This window comes from Pelophylax lessonae, assembly GCF_965119305.1.
Source record: "Pelophylax lessonae genome assembly, chromosome: 9".
Taxonomy (NCBI): Eukaryota; Metazoa; Chordata; class Amphibia; order Anura; family Ranidae; genus Pelophylax; species Pelophylax lessonae.
In genome coordinates, this window is record NC_138776.1 from 10,167,773 (window position 1) to 10,190,318 (window position 22,546).

Sequence of the window (22,546 nt, forward strand, 5' to 3'; positions counted from 1 at the left end):
AATTCCCATCATTCCTAGTCATGTCTGTGAATGTCAGAGTTTTACAATGCCTCATGGGACTTGTAGTTCCACAACAGCTGGAGGGCCGTAGTTTGGAGATCCCTGATCTACACCGACTGCACTTCCAAGTGCAGAGTCTTATTTGCCTTTAGTAAATAACCCCCAAAAACTGCAATGCAAACTCTCAAAAAGGTTCCTGTGCTACTTTGATGCGATTTGGGTGCCATAGAGCAGTGGTCCCCAGGGGCCCACTAACAGGCCAGATTTTAAGCATTTACTTGAGGGAGACGCAGACTAGAATACTGCAATCACCGAGCAGCAAATGAGATCACCTGTGATGCAATTTAGTTATCTTGCAAACCTGGCCTGTTAGTGGGCCCCCGAGGACAAGGGTTGAGGACCACTGCCATAGACCAGCGGTCCTCGGGGGCCCACTAACAGGCCAGATTTTAAGTATTACCTTGGGGAGATGCAAACTAGAATACTGCAATCACTGAGCAACTAATGAGGTCACCTGTGATGCAATTTAGTTATCTTGCAAACATGGCCTGTTAGTGGGGGTTGAGGACCACTGCCATAGACCAGTGGTCCTCAACTCCGGTCCTCAGGGGCCCACTAACAGGCCGGATTTTAAGCATTATCTTGGGGGAGATGCAGACTAGAATACTGCAATCACTGAGCAGCAAATTATATCACCTGTGATGCAATTTAGTTCTCTTGCAAACCTGGCCTGTTAGTAGGCCCTGAGGACCGGAGTTGAGGACCACTGCCATAGACCAGCGGTCCTCTCGGGCCCACTAACAGGCCAGATTTGAAGTATTACCTTGGGGTGATGTAGACTAGAATACTGCAATCACTGAGCAGCAAATGAGATCATCTATGATGCAATTTAGTTATCTTGCAAACCTGGCCTGTTAGTGGGGGTTGAGGACCACTGCCATAGACAGCAATGCAAACTTACAAAAGTCGCATCTTAACATCATTGATGTGACCGTTGTGTAACAGTAAAAGCCAAAGTCGCATCAAAGTTGCACTGGAAATCACAGGAGTGTGAATGGGATCTTAGTAAATCCATCCTAGGGTGTACATAGAAATCTATATGGCAAACCTACCTCGGATGACACCCATTCACCCGATCGAATGTAGCCGTACAAAAAAATAGTCCAAAACCAGCAGCAAAATAACGAAGCTTAAAAATACAAATATAAACATTGAATACTGAACATAAATAGGGAGAAGCGGGGACTTCACCCGGCGTACAGAGTTTTGCACACTGTACACCAAGGCAGCAATTCACAAGGCTTTAGTGGCATAGAAGTCGGGGGGTGAAAGGTCCTCCCCCCCGTTGAGCGCAGGCAGCGGGGGGCCCGCGGTTTTGTTTGTCCGCTGCGGAGCCGCGGGTGGAAAAGTCAGGAATCGCTCGTCTCTCCCGATCTGCCTCTGCAGGGCTTTGTTTAGCAGAGGTTTCAGCAAGCCCATGGTTAGGTGCTCCCCGCCGCCGGCAGAGAAGGGGGGCGGTGGCGGCTCCGCCAGCGTTTTGGGCACATTCTGCAGGATGATCCTTAAGATATCGGTGGCGGTAAAGTCCTCGGGGCAGATATCGCACAGCTGGGGCACGTAGGAGTCCAGCTGCCTGTGCCTGAGGAACTCCACCAGCAGCGTGACGAATACGTCCTTCTTGATGAGGGGGTTGAGCTGGGAGTGCCGCTGCGTCTCCTCCATCACCCTGGGCCAGCGCTGGAGGCGGATCAGGGTGTGAATGGCCTGGATGATGGCCTGCGGTCTGCCGCTGCCGAGCAGGATCTCCACCTCCAGCTCCACGTTAGTGTTATCCTTGCGCTTGTTGAGAACGGAGAGCGCCCTCTTGTACAGCGGCGGCGCCCCCTCCCCGTGCTCTTTGGTGTTAAAGTTCCAGTAGAGCCCGGAACATTCCTGGGCGTGCAGGACGAAGCCGGGCAGCCATTTTGGTTTGTGGGCGCACAGGGACTGGCAGATGACCTCGAAGAGCGGGTGGACCCCGTTCTGAGACGCCGAGGGGGGGAGGGGGCTCAGGACTTTCTTCCACAGGTCGGCGGTGGCGCGCACCACCAGCTTGCCGTCTCCGTTCTGCTGGAACTGGAAGTTGTTGCGGACGGACGCCCAGGCGGACTTGGGGAAAGTGTTGAAGAGTGAGTTTATATACGCCAGGCTGTCTCTGTCCAGGTCCGCCTGCAGTAAACGCGTCAGCTCCAGGTCCACCAGCTCGTCGCAGCACCTGGCGACGTCGGGGCGCGGTGCGCCGGCCGCGCGGGATTTCAGCAGCTCGAGGCTGAGGAAGCTCTGCAGCTCGTTGTTGATGTTGTTCAGCAGCTCGGTGTATTTGTTGGCCTCGTTTTTGCGGCCGAGGATGGCGACCAGGGCGATGGGGGCCTGGAACATTCCGTTCTCCTTCAAGCTCTGCGCGGTCAGCTTGGCGCTGCTCAGGCTCCGCCTCTGGTAATACTTGCAGGCCTCCTCGTAGACCATGTCCAGCAGAGCCGACTCGGCCACCGCGCCGCTCCCTCCTCCCCCGCGCCCCACTTTGTAAACTCCTTTCTTCGTCATCAGCCGGACGTCTCCGCCCTCCGAGACGTCGATGAGCAGCACCTCCCCCGCGTCCAGCGATTGCTTCGCCGCCAGCCTGCCGCTGCGGATGTCTATGAGATACAAGCGGCTGTCCACCGCGCACACCAGCGTGTCGCCGGAGGCGGCCATCTTGACCTGCGCCTCGGCGCCCAAGTCCTCTCCCAGGTCGTAGACGTGGCGGGCGGTCCCGTCCTGGTGCAGCAGGTGTATCCGCCCAGCGGCGGTGGCGACCAGGAGGCGCCCGGGCTCGGCCAAGGCGGCGTGTCGGACCTCCGGGTCGGCGGCGGCCCCCGCGCACTCCAGGATCAGCTTTTTGTAGTCGGCGTCGGCCTCGCTCATGGCTTTGCTGTGGAGGACGCCGGCGGTGAGGCCGGTGAGGGTGACGGAGGCCTCGGCGGGGGCGTAGACCAGGAAGGGGTGGCGCCCGGCGGCACGGGGGACCATGAAGACGCGTCCGGCGGCGGCGGTGACTTCGTAGGGTGGGCTGTGGTGGAGGACGATGGTCATGGTGCCCAGGGTGACCCTTCGCCCGCTGACTCGGAGGCTCCGGCGGCACAGGCAGTAGGTGGGGTGGTTGCCGGTGGTCCGTTCTTCGCACCACAGCAGCTCGTCGCCGTGGCAACAGCAGGCGGAGACCACCCGGGCCCGAGGGCCCTGACACAGATCCACGGTCTGGAGGAGGGTCCAGGACTTGTCGGAGGAACCCCGGGGGGGGATCCACACCTCGGCACGGCCGTTCTCCCACACCAAGGCCACAGACCAGGCCTGACCCGGGCTCTGAGGGAAGAGGAGGCCAACCAGGGGAGGGGACTGCGCCGGCCAGCTGTGCTCCAGGTAATCCCCGGGGTGAGGAGAGGAGGCCGGGAGGTGAAGGAAGGATAGAAGACGTCTCTGAGGGCCCAACCACACCAGGAGGTATCGTCTGTCCGGGCTGAGGAAGAGCCGAGGGCCGCCCGGGGGCCTCTGCAGCGCCTCACGCAGAGCCTGCGGCCTACCGAAGTCTCCATAGTCCGACACCAGCTCGGCGGACCCGAACTGCGACATGTCCAGTCTGCGTTCCCCGGCATGAGGGAGAGAAACCCCCCCCTGAGGCTGAGCGTCACGGGACCAGCCTTCGCCTGACTTCCGGATCACCTACACGGCCTAAAACCACCGTCCACCAATCCCGACCCGCGTCTAAGACGGGCTGGCCAATCGTTGCGCTACGGAGGCGCAGCCTATAAAGTTTTTCTCTCGTCATTGGCTGCCGGAGAAACTCGCCATCCAATAAACCAGCGGCTTCTCAGAAGTCCCACCAGCTGCTGCAACCCGGCTGGCCAATCGCTACGCTCCGGAGGCGCGGCTTATAAAGTTTTTCTCCTGTCATTGGCTGCCAGAGAAACTCGGCTTCCAATAAGCCAGCGGCTTCTCAGAAGTCCCACCAGCTGCTCTGACCTGCTGGCCAATAGCTACAATCCGGAGGCGGGGCTTATAAAGTTTTTATCTTCTCATTGGCTGCCAGAGAAACTCGGCTTCCAATAAGCCAGCGGCTACTCACAAGCACCACCAGCTGCTGTAACCGGCTGACCAATCGCTACGCTCCGGAGGCGGGGCTTATAAAGTTTTTATCTTCTCATTGGCTACCAGAGAAACTGCTGGCCAATGGCGGCTCGCCGGGCGCGGCATCTATAAAATTTACTCTTCTCATTGGCTACCAGAGAAACTGCTGTCCAATCGCCGCCCGCCGGGGAGCGGCATCTACAGCACTTTTTGAGTTCTCTCTCATTATTGGATGCCAGAGAAACTCGGCTTCCAATAAGCCAGCGGCTTTTCACAAGCCCCACCAGCTGCTGCTGTAACCGGCTGGCCAATGGCTACACTCCGGAGGCGGGGCTTAAATAGTTTTTATCTTCTCATTGGCTACAGAGAAGCTGCTGGCCAATCGCCGCTCGCCGGGGCGCGGCATCTACAGCCCTGTTTGAGATTTCCGTCATTATTGGCTGCCAGAGAAACTCGATTTCCAATTAGCCAGAGGCTTCCCACAAGCCCCATCAGCTGCTGTAACCCGGCTGGCCAATCGCTACGCTCTGAAGGCGGGGCTTATAAAGTTTCTCTCTTGTCATTGGCTAACAGAGAAACTCGGCTTCCAATAAGCCAGCGGCTTCCCACAAGCCCCACCAGCTGCTGTGACCTGTTGGCCAATCGCTACACTTCGGAGGCGGGGCTTATACAGTTTTTCTCTTGTCATTGGCTACCAGAGAAACTGCTGGCCAATCGCGGCTCGCCGGGGGCGCGGATCTATAAATTTTACTTTTCTCATTGGCAACTAGAGAAACTGCTGGCCAATCGCCACTCGGCGGTGGGCGCGGCATCTACAGGCTTGTTTGAGTTTTTCCCTCTTATTGGATGCCAGATAAACTCGCCTTCCAATAAACGAGCGATTTCTCAAAAGCCCCACCAGCTGCTGTAACCGGCTGGCCAATCGCTACGCTCCGGAGGCGGGATTATAAAGTTTTTCTCTTGTTATTGGCTACCAGAGAATCTGGTAGCGCTGCATCTACAGTCTTGTTTGAATTTTTTCTCTCATTATTGGCTGCCAGAGAAACTCGCCTTCCAATAAGCCAGCGGCTTCTCACAAGCCCCACCAGCTTCTGTACCGGGCTGGCCAATCGCTACAATTCGGGGGCGGGGCTTATAAAGTTTTTCACTTGTCATTGGCTACCAGAGAAACTGCTGGCCAATCGCCACTCGGCGGGGGGCGCGGCATCTACAGGCTTGTTTGAGTTTCCCCCTGTTATTGGATGCCAGAGAAACTCGCCTAAACGAGCGACTTCTGACAAGCCCCACCAGCTGCTGTGACCGGCATCTACAGCCCTGTTTGAGTTCTCTCTCATTGAGTTTTCCCAGCAGCTGCTGTAAACGACTGGCCAATCGCCGAACTTCGGAGGCGCGGCTTCTGAAGGCTGGTTTAAGTTTTTCCCTTGTCATTGGCTACCAGAGAAACTGCTGGCCAATCGCTGCTCGCCAGGGGCGCGGCATATGAAGGCTTGTTTGAGTTCTCTCTTGTCATTGGCTACCAGAGAACCTCGCCCCGCCTTCTCACGAGTTCCACCAACTCCTGCGACAGGCCGCTCACCGGGGGGCGTGGCTTCTAAATACCTGTCAGAGATTTCCCATTTTTATTTGCTACCAATAAGCGAACGGTGTCCGGTCAGAATCGGCGAATCATTTAGATTAGGTAACAGAAGTGACGTTCGGTCATCTGAATACCTACTGCGCATGCGCAGGTTTAGTAAGAACACCTGCAGTCAGACATCTTACTACACCCAGCTACGTCCTTAATTTCACAGTCATTTAATAATACATATATACAAATAATAAATTGAGGTCATATAAATCACTATATTATATTGAGATCCTTCATGCGGTTTTCATGTTGCATTGTAAATGCCTAAAGGTTTAGTACTGACCAGTGCGGGGTGTACCAAGACGGCTTCCGCCACCTTCCTTGCTGAGCCAATCGCCGCTCGCCGAGGGCGTGGCTTCCTAAGGTATTTTCCCTTTTACATTGTCTACCAATAAGCGAAAGCCTTTCATGAAGGGGTGCCAATCACAGCTCGTCGAGGGCGTGGCTTTTTAGTGGCCGGCTTTTTCCTTTATTTTTTGGCTTCCAATAAGCAAGCGGCTCTCCTGAGAGGGCGACCAATCAACGTTCGCTAGTTTGGGGCGCGGCTTCTAAATATCTGTCTGGTTTCCCTCTTCATTGGCTGCCGGAAACAACCGTTCTCCAATAGGTAAGCGGCTTTCGTAAAGATCGACCAATCAACGTTTATTATTGTTGTCTGGGGGCGTGGTTTCTGATACAATCCTCTTCTGTCAGCAGCTAGGCGGGGCAGCGGAGTGACAGAGAGAGAGAGGTTGGGGGCGTGTCTATGGAGCGTACCATCATTCCAGGAAGTAGGGGGGATTGTAGTAGAATACAGCGGGTCGGGGTAAACAATAACGGCAGGAACCCCCTCCCGGGAGGACTTGCTGGGTTCCAGCGCTGTATCCTGTCTGGAGCTGGGCCTGGCCTGGAGTGAGCGTGGATGGTTGGTGGAGGAGGGTGAGTAATGCTGTGTGGGGGAAGGGGGGAGCTGTCAGCTGAGATTTGTAGTCCAATAAGAGTCCTGTGGTCCTCAATGTGTTGTGGCACTACAAGTCCCAGCAGGCTGACCGATATCCAGCACACACAGGCCTCAGACATGGTAGAGAACCGGTGTGCCTGACCCCTGACTGCCTGCTAAGGCTCTGCATCTCATCACCAATCACCTTCCCCTCATTCATTCCCCTTCTCACCTCTCTGTGCATTCATATTATAGTGCTGCGGGTCTCCTGACACCTCTTCCAGCCACTTCCTGTCTTCGGTGACAACATCGTTACTTCCTGACAACACAGGATTGTGCCAGGTGAGGTGTGACGTCACATGACCTGTATGTGCCCACCAGGGGGCGCGAGTGACCAGGGTGACAACACAGGAGTGTGCCCAGGTGAGATGTGACATCACGTGCGCTTTATGTGTCCACCAGGGTGACAGCACAGTGTGCCCGGGCGAAATGTGCCGTCACATGCGCTTTAGGTGTCCACCAGGGGGGCGCAAGTGACCAGGGTGACAACACAGCAGTGTGCTCAGACGAGGTGTGACGTCACATACGCTTTATGTGTCCACCAGGGGGCGTGAGTGACCGGGGTGACAACACAGGAGTGTGCCCGGGTGAGGTGTGACGTCACGTGCGCTTTGTGTGTGCCCACCAGGGGGCGTGTGTGACCAGGGTGACAACACAAGAGGGTGCCCGGGTGGGGTATGACGTTATGTGTGCTGTTTGTGTCTACCAGGGAGCCCGTCTGACCAGGGTGACAGCACAGGAGTGTGCCTGAGCGAGGTGTGATGTCACATGCACGTCATGTGTCCACCAGGGGGCGCGAGTGACCAGGATGACAACACAGTGTGCATGGGTGAAGTGTGACGTCACGTGCACTTTGTGTCCACAAGAGGGTGTATGTGACCAGGGTGACAACACAGTGTGCGTGGGTGAGGTGTGACGCTATGTGCGCTTCATGTGTCCACCAGGGAGCCAATCTGACCGGGGTGACAACACAGGAGCGTGCCTGAGCGAGGTGTGACATCACGTGCGCTTTATGTGTCCACCAGGGGGCGCGAGTGACCAGGATGACAACACAGTGTGCATGGGTGAAGTGTGACGTCACGTGCGCTTTGTGTCCACCAGGGGGTGTATGTGACCAGGGTGACAACACAGTGTGCATGGGTGAAGTGTGACGTTACATGCGCTTTGTGTCCACCAGGGGGCGTGTGGGACCAGTGTGACAGCACAGCAGTGTGCCTGGGCGAGGTGTGACGTCACGTCATGTGCGCATTGTGTCAACCATGGGGCGCATGTGACCAGGGTGACAACACTGGAGTGTGCCTGGCTGAGGTGTGACGTTACCTGCGCATTATGTGTCCACCAGGGGAGCGCATGTGATCAGGATGACTACACCGTGTGCCCTGGGAGAGGTGTGAAATCACATGCGCTTTGTGTCCACCAGGGGGCGCATTTGACCAGGGTGACAACACAGGAGTGTTCTCGGGTAAGGTGTGACATCACATGCACTTTGTTTCCATTAGGGGGCGCATATGACCAGAGTGACAACACAGTAGTGTGCCTGGGTGAGGTGCGACATCGCGTGCGCTTTATGTATCCACCAGGGGGGGCGCATGTGACCAGGGTGACAACACAGGAGCATGCCCGTGCGTGGTGTGACAACACGTGCGCTTCATGTGTCCACCAAGGGGCGTGTGTGACTGGGTGACAACACAGAAGGTGACTAGGAGACAGTTGTCACCATAAGAGGAAGTGGTGGAACGAGGATCCTTTGTGGCAGGATCCCTGGGGATGATTGCTGTAGGTTGGCATGGCAATGGTATCTCATACCTGTACCTACCGGGGGAGGTAAAAGATTGCCGCCAAATTTCAAGTCCTGGGCGGGGGGGGGGGGGGGGATGCACCACTGCTGTGCATAGAACACTTTCTCTTTTCTTAATTCTCATTGAATGCAATTTGTTCTCTGATTGGATGAGGTGGCGATCGCCCCTCCTCTGCACCATCATTCGTAGAACACTTTTTTTTTCTCCTTGAATGTAATGTGTTCTCTGATTGGATGAGGTGGCGACCGTGATGTCACCGTGCCCATTCATAGAATGGCTTTTTTTTTTTTTTTTTTTTTATTCCTCATTGAATGCAATGTGTTCTCTGATTGGACGAAGTGGCGATCACCCCTCCTCTGCACCGCCATCATTAATAGAACACTTTTTTTGTCAATATATACAAGGTGTTTTCTGATTGGACGAGGTGGCAGTTGTTATGTCACCGCCATCATTCATACAACGCCTTTTTTACATTTTTTATTTTTTTATTTTATTTCAATGAATACCAGGAGTTCTCTGATTGGACAAGGTGGCGTTCATGATATTACCGCCATCATTCATAGAAAGCTTTTTTTTATCAGTGAATACAAGGTGCTCTCTGATTGGATAGGTACAGGAGAGGGGCAGTGATGTCACAATCTCCACCTTATATGGTTTGGATGGCACCCTGCAGTGGGTGGGCGGATGGATGGCACCGTGCTGTGGGTGAATGGCTGGCTGGCACCCTGCGGTGGGTGGGTGGCTGGATGGCACTGTGCTGTGGGTGAATGGCTGGCTGGCACCCTGCAGTGGGTGGGCGGCTGGATGGCACCGTGCTGTGGGTGAATGGCTGGCTGGCACCCTGCGGTGGGTGGGTGGCTGGATGGCACTGTGCTGTGGGTTAGGGGCTGGCTGGCACCCTGCGGTGGGTGGGTGGTTGGATGGCACCCTGCGGTGGTTGGGCGGCTGGATGGCACCGTGCTGTGGGTGGGCGGCTGGATGGCACTGTGCTGTGGGTGAATGGCTGGCACTCTACGGTGGGTGGGTGGCTGGATGGCACCGTGCTGTGGGTGAATGGCTGGCTGGCACCCTGCGGTGGGTGGGCGGCTGGATGGCACCGTGCTGTGGGTGAATGGCTGGCTGGCACCCTGCGGTGGGTGGGCGGCTGGATGGCACCGTGCTGTGGGTGAATGGCTGGCTGGCACCCTGCGGTGGGTGGGCGGCTGGATGGCACCGTGCTGTGGCTGAATGGCTGGCTGGCACCCTGCGGTGGGTGGGCGGCTGGATGGCACCGTGCTGTGGGTGAATGGCTGGCTGGCACCCTGCGGTGGGTGGGCGGCTGGATGGCACTGTGCTGTGGGTGAATGGCTGGCTGGCACCCTGCGGTGGGTGGGCGGCTGGATGGCACCGTGCTGTGGGTGAATGGCTGGCTGGCACCCTGCGGTGGGTGGGCGGCTGGATGGCACCGTGCTGTGGGTGAATGGCTGGCTGGCACCCTGCGGTGGGTGGGCGGCTGGATGGCACCGTGCTGTGGGTGAATGGCTGGCTGGCACCCTGCGGTGGGTGGGTGGCTGGATGGCACTGTGCTGTGGGTTAGTGGCTGGCTGGCACCCTGCGGTGGGTGGGTGGTTGGATGGCACCCTGCGGTGGGTGGGCGGCTGAATGGCACCATGCTGTGGGTGAATGGCTGGCTGGCACCCTGCGGTGGGTGGGCGGCTGGATGGCACTGTGCTGTGGGTGAATGACTGGCTGGCACTCTACGGTGGGTGGGTGGCTGGATGGCACCGTGCTGTGGGTGAATGGCTGGCACCCTGCGGTGGGTGGGCGGCTGGATGGCACCGTGCTGTGGGTAAATGGCTGGCTGGCACCCTGCGGTGGGCGGGCGGCTGGATGGCACCGTGCTGTGGGTGAATGGCTGGCTGGCACCCTGCGGTGGGTGGGCGGCTGGATGGCACCGTGCTGTGGGTGAATGGCTGGCTGGCACCCTGCGGTGGGTGGGCGGCTGGATGGCACCTTGCTGTGGGTGAATGGCTGGCTGGCACCCTGCGGTGGGTGGGCGGCTGGATGGCACCGTGCTGTGGGTGAATGGCTGGCTGGCACCCTGCGGTGGGTGGGCGGCTGGATGGCACCGTGCTGTGGGTGAATGGCTGGCTGGCACCCTGCGGTGGGTGGGCGGCTGGATGGCACCGTGCTGTGGGTGAATGGCTGGCTGGCACCCTGCGGTGGGTGGGTGGCTGGATGGCACTGTGCTGTGGGTTAGTGGCTGGCTGGCACCCTGCGGTGGGTGGGTGGTTGGATGGCACCCTGCGGTGGGTGGGCGGCTGGATGGCACCATGCTGTGGGTGAATGGCTGGCACTCTACGGTGGGTGGGTGGCTGGATGGCACCGTGCTGTGGGTGAATGGCTGGCACCCTGCGGTGGGTGGGCGGCTGGATGGCACCGTGCTGTGGGTGAATGGCTGGCTGGCACCCTGCGGTGGGTGGGCGGATGGATGGCACCGTGCTGTGGGTGAATGGCTGGCTGGCACCCTGCGGTGGGTGGGCGGCTGGATGGCACCGTGCTGTGGGTGAATGGCTGGCTGGCACCCTGCGGTGGGTGGGCGGCTGGATGGCACCGTGCTGTGGGTGAATGGCTGGCTGGCACCCTGCGGTGGGTGGGCGGCTGGATGGCACCGTGCTGTGGGTGAATGGCTGGCTGGCACCCTGCGGTGGGTGGGCGGCTGGATGGCACCGTGCTGTGGGTGAATGGCTGGCACCCTGCGGTGGGTGGGCGGCTGGATGGCACCGTGCTGTGGGTGAATGGCTGGCTGGCACCCTGCGGTGGGTGGGCGGCTGGATGGCACCGTGCTGTGGGTGAATGGCTGGCTGGCTGGCACCCTGCGGTGGGTGGGCGGCTGGATGGCACCGTGCTGTGGGTGAATGGCTGGCTGGCACCCTGCGGTGGGTGGGCGGCTGGATGGCACCGTGCTGTGGGTGAATGGCTGGCACCCTGCGGTGGGTGGGCGGCTGGATGGCACCGTGCTGTGGGTGAATGGCTGGCTGGCACCCTGCGGTGGGTGGGCGGCTGGATGGCACCGTGCTGTGGGTGAATGGCTGGCACCCTGCGGTGGGTGGGCGGCTGGATGGCACCGTACTGTGGGTGAATGGCTGGCTGGCACTCTGCGGTGGGTGGGTGGCTGGATGGCACCGTGCTGTGGGTTAGTGGCTGGCTGGCACCCTGTGGTGGGTGGGCGGCTGGATGGCACCGTGCTGTGGGTTAGTGGCTGGCTGGCACCATCAGGACACGCACAGCAGTGGCATCACTAGGGCACTAGGGTTGGTGTCACCCCCCGCTCTTCAATATATATTGTAGGCAGATTCTGGCTAAGCACATTGTTGGTGTCCAAACTTCCTCCATTTACAGATGATGGAGGTCACTGTGCTCATTGGGACCTTCAATGCTGCAGAAATGTTTCTGTATCCTTCCCCAGATCTGTGCCTCCATACAATCCTGTCTCCGAGATCTACAGACAATTCCTTGGACTTCATGGCTCTGTTTGTGCTCTGACATGCACTGTTATCTGTGGGACCTTCTATAGACAGGTGTGTGCCTTTCCAATTCATGTCCAATCAACTGAATTTACCACAGGTGGACTCCAAACAAGTTGTGAAAACCCCTTAAGGAGGATCAGCGGGAACAGGATGCACCTGAGCTCAATTTTAAGTGTCATGACAAAGGGTGTGAATACTTATGTACATGGGATTTTTTTTCCTTTTTTGCTGCCACCCACCACCCTGAACACATTTATTATGGGCCCAGGGCTCCCCAAATGAGTCGGACATCAAATTTGTGACAGTAATGGGTAAGCCCAGATAACTTTTACTGCATAGACAGAAGTTCATTCCCTGAGCCCTGTGTGTTGTGGAAACCAATAGACCGGCCACTTCTCAGTCAGGACAGGAGAGGGCGCCCTCTCGCTCCCAGGCTGCTCTGGCACTACAAGTCTCAGCTGACGGGTCATGCTGCCTTCCTAATAATTAATAAAACATTTGTATCTTTTAAACCAATACTTTGTTTCTGATATATATTGTCTCTGGAAAGTCTGTCTTCTCTTCCTAGGCCACTGCTGGGCACAACTATCTGGGGGTGTAATGGAATTGGCCCCAGCAGACTGTCCTGGCTGTCAGCGCCATCTTATAGCATGGGCACTCCTGGGCAGTGATGTACGTTGGGCTGACTCTACAATCCGGCGCTCTGGATTGTTTCTGGAAGAATCTTCTGAGGCGGAGCTTCTTACTGCCGCTGCTTGTGTGCATGGGATGTGTACTTCTCCGATCCCCGCCCGCTCTTCTCCCCCCTGTCCATCTCATGTGACTGAAGGGTCTAAGAAGGATAGGAAAGAAGGGCCGGCGGGGACCGAAGCAGCACAAGTCCCTCCCACACAAGCAGCGACAGTAAAATGCTCCGCCTCGGAGGATACTTCCTGAACCAGTGCAGAGCGCCCTCCTGATCCACCCACACAGTGACCTACTGTCCGCTGTACTGTGCCCTCCTGATCCACCCACACAGTGCCCTACTGTCCCCCATACTGTGCCCTCCTGATCCACCCACACAGTGCCCTACTGTCCCCCGTACTGTGCCCTCCTGATCCACCCATACTGTGCCCTACTGTCCCCTGTACTGTGCCCTCCTGATCCACCCATACAGTGCCCTACTGTCCCCCATACTGTGCCCTCCTGATCCACCCATACAGTGCCCTACTGTCCCCCATACTGTGCCCTCCTGATCCACCCATACAGTGCCCTACTGTCCCCTGTACTGTGCCCTCCTGATCCACCCATACAGTGCCCTACTGTCCCCCATACTGTGCCCTCCTGATCCACCCATACAGTGCCCTACTGTCCCCTGTACTGTGCCCTCCTGATCCACCCATACTGTGCCCTCCTGATCCACCCATACTGTGCCCTCCTGATCCACCCATACAGTGCCCTACTGTCCCCCATACTGTGCCCTCCTGATCCACCCATACAGTGCCCTACTGACCCCCCATACTGGGCCCTCCTGATCCACCCATGCCGTGCCCTACTGACCCCCCATACTGGGCCCTCCTGATCCACCCATACAGTGCCCTACTGTCCCCCATACTGTGCCCTCCTGATCCACCCACACAGTGCCCTACTGTCCCCCATACTGTGCCCTCCTGATTCACGCACACAGTGCCCTACTGTCCCCCATACTGTGCCCTCCTGATTCACGCACACAGTGCCCTACTGCCCCCTGTACTGTGCCCTCCTGATTCACCCATACAGTGACCTACTGTCCCCCATACTGTGCCCTCCTGATCCACCCATACTGTGCCCTACTGTCCCCCATACTGGGCCCTCCTGATTCAACCACACAGTGCCCTACTGTCCCCCATACTGGGCCCTCCTGATTCAACCACACAGTGCCCTACTGTCCCCCGTACTGTGCCCTCCTGATTCACCCACACAGTGTCCTACTGTCCCCCATACTGTGCCCTCCTGATCCACCCATACAGTGCCCTACTGTCCCCCATACTGTTCCCTCCTGATTCACCCATACAGTGCCCTACTGCCCCCATATTGTGCCCTCCTGATTCAACCACACTGTGTCCTTCTGCCTCCCCATACTGTGCCCTCCTGATCCACCCACACAGTGCCCTACTGTCCCCCGTACTGTGCCCTCCTGATCCAGCCACACTGTGCCCTACTGTCCCCCATTCTGGGCCTTACTGCCCCCTGTACTGTGCCCTCCTAATCCACCCACACAGTGCCCTACTGTCCCCCATACTGTGCCCTCCTGATTCACGCACACAGTGCCCTACTGTCCCCCATACTGTGCCCTCCTGATTCACCCATACAGTGACCTACTGCCCCCTGTACTGTGCCCTCCTGATCCACCCACACAGTGCCCTACTGTCCCCCATACTGTGACCTCCTGATCCAGCCACACTGTGCTCTACTGTCCCCCATTCTGGGCCTTACTGCCCCCTGTACTGTGCCCTCCTAATCCACCCACACAGTGCCCTACTGCTCCTCATCCTGTGCCCTATTGACCCCCTTCTTGTGCCCTCCTGTTTCACCTACACGCCCCCCCCCCCATGCTGTGCCCTCCTTATTCACCCACACAGTGCCCTACTGATTCAACCATACTGTGTCCTTATGCCCCCCATACTGTGCCCTCCTGATTCACCCACACAGTGCCCTACTGCTCCCCATCCTGTGCCCTACTGACCCCTGTCCTGTGCCCTCCTGTTCCATCTACATGCCCCCTTGTACTGTCCCCTCCTGATCCACCCATACAGTGCCTTGCTGCCCCCTTGTACTGTCCCCTCCTGATCCACCCATACAGTGCCTTGCTGCCCCCTGTACTGTCCCCTCCTGATCCACCCATATAATGCCCTAATGCCCCCTCCTGACCACTGTACTGTGCCCTCCTCATCCACCCACACAGAAGCCTACTGACCTTTGTACTGTGCCCTTCTGACCCATGTACTGTACCCTCCTGATCTAACCACACTGTACCCTACTGCCCCCTGTACTGTGCCCTCTAGACCCACCCACAATGTGCCCTACTGTCCTTTCCTGACCACTGTACTGTGCCCTGCTGACCCACCTACACTTTGTCCTCCTGACCCACCCACGCTGTGCCCTACTGCCCCTTGTACTGTGCCCTCCTTACCCACCTGCACCGCCCTACTGCCCCTGGTACTGTGCCCTCCTTATCCACCTACACAGTGCCCTCCATACTGTGCTCTCCTGACGCTGTGCCCTACTGATCCCCTACTGTTCCCTCCTGACCCACCTCCGTGCTGTGCCCTACTGACCCCCGCACTGCCCTCCTGACATACCCATGCTGTGCCTTACTGACCCTGTACTGTGCCCTGCTTGAAAGTACCAATATATATATATATATATATATATAATATGATTTAATTCTTGAGAGTAGTTGTGTAATTTGGGGCAGGCTAGTAGGAGCCCCAGGGCATTACTTTGCCCAGGGGCCCATGATTCTATTAATGCGGCCCTGCTGGCTGTGACCTCACTAGTAATCCCCACACATGCATGGTCTGGTAGAGGCTGCAGTGTGCAGCCCCATGGTAGGCCCTCATGGACATGCCTGTATGAGGGAGTAGAATATAAATTGTGAGCATATTTCCGCATCCGGGATCCGCAGCTGCTGTGTACAGCCAACCATAGTAATGAAAGCTGTATGCGGTTGTACCCGGGTTTACACTCTCTTGTACTGTTAGACTCGGACTGTCTGCATCCAGGGTTGTATGCTGATATGCATGCATGTGCTTACATAAATATTAGTATAAACCTGCGTACAGACGCTTATAGATCTTCATTGCTGTGGGCGGCTGCATGTAGCGGGGGGGGGGGGGTGATTTGAGTGCAGTAAGTGGCAGCTGTATAGCCACTCAATCACCGACTCAATTGCCACCTAAAAAATGTAATACCAGGACCATAACTGCAGCCATGATCCTGGTATAACCATATCTTGTCCAGGATGTTTATATACATACACTGGATGAGAAGTGGTTAAATAATGTTACTTTGTATCTCTATCTAACCTCTGAACAATGTTTATAAACAATGTTACTTTGTATCTCTCTATCTCCTGTCTGATCAATGTCACTTTATAAAAATAGTTCAGATGAGAGATACAAAGTAACATTGTTTATAAACATTGATCAGACAGGCTATAGAGCGATACAAAGAAACATTGTTTATAAACCTTGTTCAGATGAGAGATATAAACAAGACTGTCTGATCAATGTTTATAAACAATATTACTTTGTATCTCTCATCTGAACAATTTTTATAAAGTAACATTGATCAGACAGGAGATAGAGAGCTACAAAGAAACATTGTTTATAAACATTGTTCAGAGGTTAGATAGAGATACAAAGTAACATTATTTAACCATCTAACCTCTGAACAATGTTTATAAACAATGTTACTTTGTATCTCTATCTCACCTCTGAAGAATGTTTATAAACAATGTTACTTTGTAGCTCTCTATCTCCTGTCTGATCAATGTCACTTTATAAAAATAGTTCAGATGAGAGATACAAAGTAACATTGTTTATAAACATTGATCAGACAGGCTATAGAGCGATACAAAGAAACATTGTTTATAAACCTTGTTCAGATGAGAGATATAAACAAGACTGTCTGATCAATGTTTATAAACAATATTACTTTGTATCTCTCATCTGAACAATTTTTATAAAGTAACATTGATCAGACAGGAGATAGAGAGCTACAAAGAAACATTGTTTATAAACATTGTTCAGAGGTTAGATAGAGATACAAAGTAACATTATTTAACCATCTAACCTCTGAACAATGTTTATAAACAATGTTACTTTGTATCTCTATCTCACCTCTGAAGAATGTTTATAAACAATGTTACTTTGTAGCTCTCTATCTCCTGTCTGATCAATGTTACTTTATAAAAATTGTTCAGATGAGAGATACAAAGTAATATTGTTTATAAACATTGTTCAGAGGTTAGATGGTTAAATAATGTTACTTTGTATCTCTATCTAACCTCTGAACAATGTTTATAAACAATGTTTCTTTGTAGCTCTCTATCTCCTGTCTGATCAATGTTACTTTATAAAAATTGTTCAGATGAGAGATACAAAGTAATATTGTTTATAAACATTGATCAGACAGGCTATAGAGCGATACAAAGAAACATTGTTTATAAACCTTGTTCAGATGAGAGATATAAACAAGACTGTCTGATCAATGTTTATACACAATGTTACTTTGTATCTCTCATCTGAACTATGTTTATAAACAATGTTACATTTAATCCCTCTATCTCCTGTCTGATCAATGTTTATAAACAATGTTACTTTGTATCTCTCTATCTCCCGTCTGAACGTTGTTTATAAACACTGTGCCAGATGGTCCATTCTTTGTCAGCAGCTTCTACAGAGGTTGTAATTACAGAGCAGCTCTTGGCATGTTGTCAGTCAGGAATTGCAGGCAGATTTGAAGTGGGGGATGGTAGAGGTGCAGGACAGGATATACTACACATGTCCTGGTTACTTCAATGACATTTTTTTGGGGGCGTACGTCACACGTCCAGTGCTCACAACCGGTTAGATCCTGTATTTGAACCCCTAGATGTCTGTGAATTGCTGTTGTTTTCCTTGTTTTGTTGATGCACTGTGACGGCTGTGTATTTGTATGGCAGAGGCTCTGTTAGCGTTCATTTACAAATGTTGTTGATGCGGCTTCAGCCAAGCTGGCAGACAAAAGGCTGTCTGTGTGTTATTTGTAGCTCATATCAGTGGCAGATTCCAGAAAGCGGGCGAGCCAGCGAGCGACGCACAGCGATTAGATACGTGTGCTCAGCCTCTTCACTGATCTCGTGAGCCCCTCACCCGTGGAAGGAGATCATTTCCCTGATTTGACACTCCTCATCGTACAAGGCCGTCCGCTCTCCTAGTAAAGAAAATAAACGTCTATTGGATATTCTTTTGTTTTTGTTTCATAGCTCTCTTATATTTTTATTTTGTTATGCGGCCCACAGGCTATTGGGCACCATACAGAAAGCAGAGTGGCAGGAGGGCGCTGGGCGCTGGACCGCTATCTGTGTTCCAGCACCTGACAATGAATGGGAGAGACTTACAATGGGCGGGCTATGAATGGGAGAGACTTACAATGGGCGGGCAATGTATGGGAGAGACTTGCAATGGGCGGGCAATGAATGGGAGAGACTTGCAATGGGTGGGCAATGAATGGGAGAGACTTACAATGGGCGGGCAATGAATGGGAGAGACTTACAATGGGCGGGCAATGAATGGGAAAGACTTACAATGGGCGGGCAATGAATGGGAAAGACTTATAATGGGCGGGCAATGAATGGGAAAGACTTACAATGGGCGGGCAATGAATGGGAGAGACTTACAATGGGCGGGCAATGAATGGGAGAGACTTACAATGGGCGGGCAATGAATGGGAAAGACTTACAATGGGCGGGCAATGAATGGGAAAGACTTATAATGGGCGGGCAATGAATGGGAAAGACTTACAATGGGCGGGCAATGAATGGGTGACTTACAATGGGCGGGCAATGAATGGGAGAGACTTACAATGGGCGGGCAATGAATGGGAAAGACTTATAATGGGCGGGCAATGAATGGGAAAGACTTACAATGGGCGGGCAATGAATGGGTGACTTACAATGGGCGGGCAATGAATGGGAGAGACTTACAATGGGCGGGCAATGAATGGGAGAGACTTGCAATGAATGGGAGAGACTTACAATGGGCGGGCAATGAATGGGAGAGACTTACAATGGGCGGGCAATGAATGGGAGAGACTTGCAATGGGCGGGCAATGAATGGGAGAGACTTGCAATGGGTGGGCAATGAATGGGAGAGACTTACAATGGGCGGGCAATGAATGGGAGCGACTTACAATGGGCGGGCAATGAATGGGAGCGACTTACAATGGGCGGGCAATGAATGGGAAAGACTTACAATGGGCGGGCAATGAATGGGAAAGACTTACAATGGGCGGGCAATGAATTGGAGAGACTTCCAATGGGCGGGCAATGAATGGGAGAGACTTACAATGGGCGGGCAATGAATGGGAGAGACTTCCAATGGGCGGGCAATGAATGGGAGAGACTTACAATGGGCGGGCAATGAATGGGAGAGACTTACAATGGGCGGGCAATGAATGGGAGAGACTTACAATGGGCGGGCAATGAATGGGAGAGACTTACAATGGGCGGGCAATGAATGGGCGAGACTTACAATGGGCGGGCAATGAATGGGCGAGACTTACAATGGGTGGGCAATGAATGGGAGAGACTTACAATTGGCGGGCAATGAAAGGGAGAGACTTACAATGGGCGGGCAATGAATGGGCGATATTTACAATGGGCGGGCAATGAATGGGCGAGATTTACAATGGGCGGGCAATGAATGGGAGAGTCTTACAATGGGCGGGCAATGAATGGGAGAGACTTACAATGGGCCGGCAATGAATGGGAGAGACTTACAATGGGCGGGCAATGAATGGGAGAGATTTACAATTGGCGGGCAATGAATGGGAGAGACTTACATGGGAGAGACTTACATTGGGCGGGCAATGAATGGGAGAGACTTACAATGGGCAGGCAATGAATGGGAGAGACTTACAATGGGCGAGCAATGAATGGGAGAGACTTACAATGGGCGGGCAATGAATGGGAGAGACTTCCAATGGGCGGGCAATGAATGGGAGAGACTTACAATGGGCGGGCAATGAATGGGAGAGACTTACAATGGGCGGGCAATGAATGGGAGAGACTTACAATGGGCGGGCAATGAATGGGAGAGACTTACAATGGGTGGGCAATGAATGGGAGAGACTTACAATGGGCGGGCAATGAATGGGCGAGACTTACAATGGGCGGGCAATGAATGGGCGAGACTTACAATGGGCGGGCAATGAATGGGAGAGACTTACAATTGGCGGGCAATGAATGGGAGAGACTTACAATGGGCGGGCAATGAATGGGCGAGATTTACAATGGGCGGGCAATGAATGGGAGAGTCTTACAATGGGCGGGCAATGAATGGGAGAGACTTACAATGGGCGGGCAATGAATGGGAGAGACTTGCAATGGGTGGACAATGAATGGGAGAGACTTACAATGGGCGGAGTTATCTCTGAATTAGAGATTTCCCATCGCTAATGTCTGAGGGGAGGGGGGCTAACTTTTACTGTTACTGACCTCCGAAGCAGGGGAGGGTACATTGCACTGCCAGTCTGCCACTCACCCCCAATCCCTGTAATAATTTCACTGGTGTCAGTGGAAGTTGGTTCCCTCCCAGTGTCAGTTAGTGTCGGATTGACCGCCTCAGTATCACAGTCCTGCTTTAAGTTGCTGATCGCCGCCATTCCTAGTATAAAAAAAACATTAAAAATCCAGTTTATATCCCATAGTTTGTAGATGCTAGAACTTTCACAAAAACCAATCATTATGCACTTATTGTTCCCGGATGATGGAATTAATGATTGGTGCCGCAAGTTCCAGGTCTGATGACACTGGTGCCGGAACGCAATTACATATACCGCCCATTCCCAGCGGGTTTTTTTTTTTTAATCTTTATTTAGTAAACTAAGGCTTATACATAACAAACCAAAGCAAAAGACAGTTACAGAGGTAAAACACACATCGCAAATGTCGTAACAATGAGTAGTCACTTAACAGTGGGCAAGAACGCATAATAGATTAGAGTGTGCCCATAGGCCAAACAGAGGAAATCCCCACTCAGGGCTTGCCCACCGACTTGGACTGGTCGTCACAGGGTTGGTCCCCTGCGCTAGCTCAAGTCCCAGCGGCTTTCAGTATATAAGACCGTCGTAAAAGTCTCTAGGCCATGCGCCTGACGACGTCATATAGTGACGAAACGTGTAGGGAGCTGATGATGTATGGCACTGAGACATGGCGGCCATTTTGCTGGTTTGAAACACAGAATCGACAGTCTTACATACACTGGAGCTTTAATACCAATATGTGAGTGGATCTTTTTTAATTTTAATAAATTATTATACTTCTACACCATGAGGAGTGTCCTATTTTGTTTTTGTGGAGAGGATTGATGGTGGACTATTGGTGGAACTTTCTATCTTTTTGTGCCTGATATACACTGCTTGTATAGACCTTTGTAGTAAGGGTCTATGTTATCTGGTAGGAGGCTGTGTGGTTGGGTGCCGTTGGTGGTTATCATATTAAAACAGAAGATCCCCTTATTCCTTTCCACTGTGACGCTATCTCTGGATGTGGACCCTGTTCAGTTTTATATTTAGCGCTGCACCATTCTGACATTGTTTTTTTTTTTTTTTTTATTGTTTAATTCACAATATTGTGCTAGCTGCTTTTTTAGTACTATATATATATATATATTTATTTTTTATTATTATTATTATATATATTTTTTTATTATTACCAAGCGCAGCAGTTATATATTGAATCATTATACACTGTTCTGGATTAGTGGTTCCAAATTTATAACTACTGCCGTAGGGAACAGACGCAAAAAGAGATACACTCCTCAATCCGCATATTTCCAAAATAACTGTTCCATTTTATTTGACACAATTGAAGGTTTTTATACACATGATTAGGTAGGTATCGCATTATTATTACAATTGTACTTCTATGGTAACAAGGGGCGTAACATAGGCAGGCTAATTCTTATCAGGACTCGAAAGAATGCAAACATGTAATGAAACCATTATTAGTGTCGTGTGTGTGCAATACATACAATATAAAATGCAAAAATATACAGGATGTTCAAATTTCCTTTACATACACTTAGTGGAATTTATCTTTTTTCTTTTTTTTATTTATTTATTTTTTTACCAGACATGTAGAAGAATACATTTTGGCCTAAATTGATGAAGACATTTTTATAATTTTTTTTTTTTTTAACTTTTTTAAACCACCTCAATACTGGGCACCTAAACCCCCTTCCTTCCCAGACCAATTTTCAGCTTTTAGCGCTGTTGCATTTTGAATGACAATTGCGCGGTCATGCAACGCTGTACCTAAACCAAATTTATGTCATTTTTTTCCCCACAAATAGTTTTTTCTTTTGGTGGTATTTGATCACCGCCAGGTTTTTTCTTTTTTGGTGCACAAATAAAAAAAGACCGAAAAGTTTGAAAAAAAAAAAAAAAGTTTTTTTGTTTAGGTTATAAAATTTTGTAAATAGATATGTTTTTTCCTGAACTGATGAGCACTGATGGGGTGGCACTGACAGGCACTGATGGGGAGGCACTGATGGGGTGGCACTGATATGCAGCACTGATAGGTAGCACTGATAGATAGCACTGATGTGCAGCATTGGTGGGCACTGATAGGCAGCGCTGATGGGCACTGATAGGCAGCACTGATGGGCACTGATATGTGGCACTGATAGATAGCACTGATGTGCAGCATTGGTGGGCACTGATGGGCGGCACTGATGGGCACTGATGGGCGGCACTGATGGGC

General features: G+C 52.8%; 2 protein-coding genes across 2 annotated transcripts in view; one reads left to right on the top strand and one right to left on the bottom strand.

Annotated features, from left to right (window-relative positions):
* Positions 1 to 1,293: 1,293 nt before the first annotated feature.
* On the bottom strand, positions 1,294 to 3,727 carry HPS6 (HPS6 biogenesis of lysosomal organelles complex 2 subunit 3; the record flags this gene model as incomplete). Its single annotated transcript, XM_082266771.1, has 1 exon — positions 1,294 to 3,727. Exon 1 carries the CDS (start codon positions 3,646 to 3,648, stop codon positions 1,294 to 1,296), a length of 2,355 nt encoding a protein of 784 aa, XP_082122897.1. The 5' UTR covers positions 3,649 to 3,727.
* Positions 3,728 to 6,551: 2,824 nt separating this feature from the next.
* The window catches only part of ARMH3 (armadillo like helical domain containing 3), a 318,191-nt gene continuing 302,196 nt past the window's right edge, over positions 6,552 to 22,546 (top strand). Inside the window, exon 1 of the mRNA XM_082267886.1 lies at positions 6,552 to 6,688. The gene's annotated coding sequence lies outside the window, so the exon portion shown is untranslated. The remainder of the gene's footprint in view (positions 6,689 to 22,546) is intronic.